Below are 2027 nucleotides of genomic sequence, written 5' to 3'. Positions count from 1 at the left end.
TCACAAAACTGTGGAGACTTGGTGTTAAGGAACATAGAAACAAAATCTCTGTATCTTAACAAGACATAAAAATGATAAGCTATGAGAAAGTCTATGAATTGAATCTTTATACAAACATACTCTTTCCAGCAACTGCTGAACAATTGTATTAAATAGGTAACTGAATAAGAGGATATGGACATCTTCTCTGCAAACAGGTCCTTGTCATTTTGTGGAGGAGGGAAGGTTTCCAGATCCTTCTCAAGGTTCTTGATCTGACGGCCCATCAGCTCTAGGTTCTTCTGAATTGTCTCTGCAGAAACTGCGGGGGGCATGAGGGAAACATTGACGATATTGAGCGCCTTCATACTTTGCATCCACCCACATACATAACTTATACATACATAACTTAGAATATGTGCTTTTTTTCATATGACTAAAAGTGTTGCTGTGAATAAGGGAAGGGCATATCAGTATGCAATGCCACCAGCTGACGCAGAGGGAGCATGTTGTATCAACAAGAGTGTAAAGAGTGATCATAAGGTATGATGCTCTGTTGGGAAAGAAATGTATACAGGTCAGTTAGACGTCCCGTGTACCTCTGCTGGCCTTTTCCACATGGATGAGCTCATCTGGAAAGCTCATAATCTCAGGATACTGCTCCTGGCACACATCAGCCAGGAAATGGAGAAGTGTCTGCTTCAGATCAGCTGATTTGGTGTCACGCAGCTGATTGGAAGAAGAACTGATTAAAAAAGGGTAGACTGAAAAGGTAATTATTCGCAAGTTATTCAATGTCTGCATGTGATGTTAGTGTTTCACACTTAGTGGAAATGGACATGTGAGTAAGATTGTAGGTTTCCAAAATTCCAGCATTTATGCACTTTTGTCTGTGTGTCCATATTGCCTATTCTACATTATAGAATAAGATGAAAAAAGATTAGAATAAATACATTATAGATATAACTGCTGAAGAAATTGTGGGAGCATCAGTACATGTGTATATCTGTGTTACATATACACTACATACAGAACCTAAAGCTAATATTGAACAGGCATAGGGCATTTCTGTAGACCTCCTCTTGTCAATCAACTATCATGGAAGAACATGGCATGGGAACAGATTCTGTTTTTGTTGAATATGAGAATCAGATACAAATTATTGAAAAGGTGAAAGCTTTACTCTTTTGGGGACCATTTCACATTATGTATTGTATGTCAGCATATCCACACTTGACCTCCAAGAAGTACTCAGCATGTAATACTAAATGCTGTTCTAGCGAAATCATTCTGTTTGTTTGTGTATGCGTGTAGTATGTCTACGCCTAATACCATACCTTGCACAGGTATGATACGGAGAAGCCGAATGCTTTTCCATTGCGAGAACCAGAGTTCATGAAGTTCCCAACAAGAAGGATGATCTGCAGCAGCTTGGAGAAGGTCTCGCTTTGCCTGAGCTCCTCGCAGGCTGCTGTCACAGAAACCACATCTGGCTTAATGTTGTTGAGCTGCTCCTCAAACTGCAGCTTGAACAGGATGGCCTGAAGCCGTGGCATCAGTCGCTTCACGCTGGACATCTGGAGAGAGAAAAGAGGGTGAGGGATTTGACATCCATTCCTGGTATGTTTGTTGCCACATAGATTGTGTGTGTGTCAGTGAGTGTGTGTGAGTGAAGGGGATTTCATCCATTACTCACATCTTCCACAGTTGAACAATGGAGTCTTTGTTTAACAGCATGAGGATTTTCTATGTCTAATATCTTGACAATTGTATAACTCTATCTCACCATTTCAACATTTTCTATGCCTCATTAGCCATCACACTGATTTCCCTGCTATATTTGTGGTTAAGTCATGTCCAAGTCAGCAGGGAATGAAAACTATATCTATTAAAAAAACAACAAATAAAGAAGAATTGTTCGTCTGTTTGTGCGTGTTTTTTTTTTCATTTTGTGTGTGTCAGTTCTCACCACTACTCCAAACTGTTCGGCCTCAGCCAAGTCATCATATTCATCCTTCATCTCTCCCAGGACACTCAGTTGCTCTGGT

The 2027-nt window shown here is 40.3% G+C and overlaps 1 protein-coding gene across 1 annotated transcript; it reads right to left on the bottom strand.

Annotated features, from left to right (window-relative positions):
- Positions 1-60: 60 nt before the first annotated feature.
- LOC111652918 (protein diaphanous homolog 1-like) lies at positions 61-2021 on the bottom strand (the record flags this gene model as incomplete). The annotated part of the gene is made up of 4 exons (XM_023403318.2): positions 1949-2021; positions 1317-1556; positions 579-708; positions 61-301 (listed from the first exon to the last, which is right to left on the bottom strand). Coding segments are annotated over exons 1-4 (662 nt in total), but the record flags the coding sequence as incomplete, so codon positions are not given.
- Positions 2022-2027: the final 6 nt, after the last annotated feature.

Source organism: Seriola lalandi, unplaced genomic scaffold, assembly GCF_002814215.2.
Source record: "Seriola lalandi dorsalis isolate HSWRI2012SDOR001 ecotype SW California unplaced genomic scaffold, Sedor1 jcf7180001973804, whole genome shotgun sequence".
Taxonomy (NCBI): domain Eukaryota; kingdom Metazoa; phylum Chordata; class Actinopteri; order Carangiformes; family Carangidae; genus Seriola; species Seriola lalandi.
The sequence above is the reverse complement of the archived record's forward strand: the minus strand, read 5'-3'. Positions and strand labels throughout refer to the sequence as shown.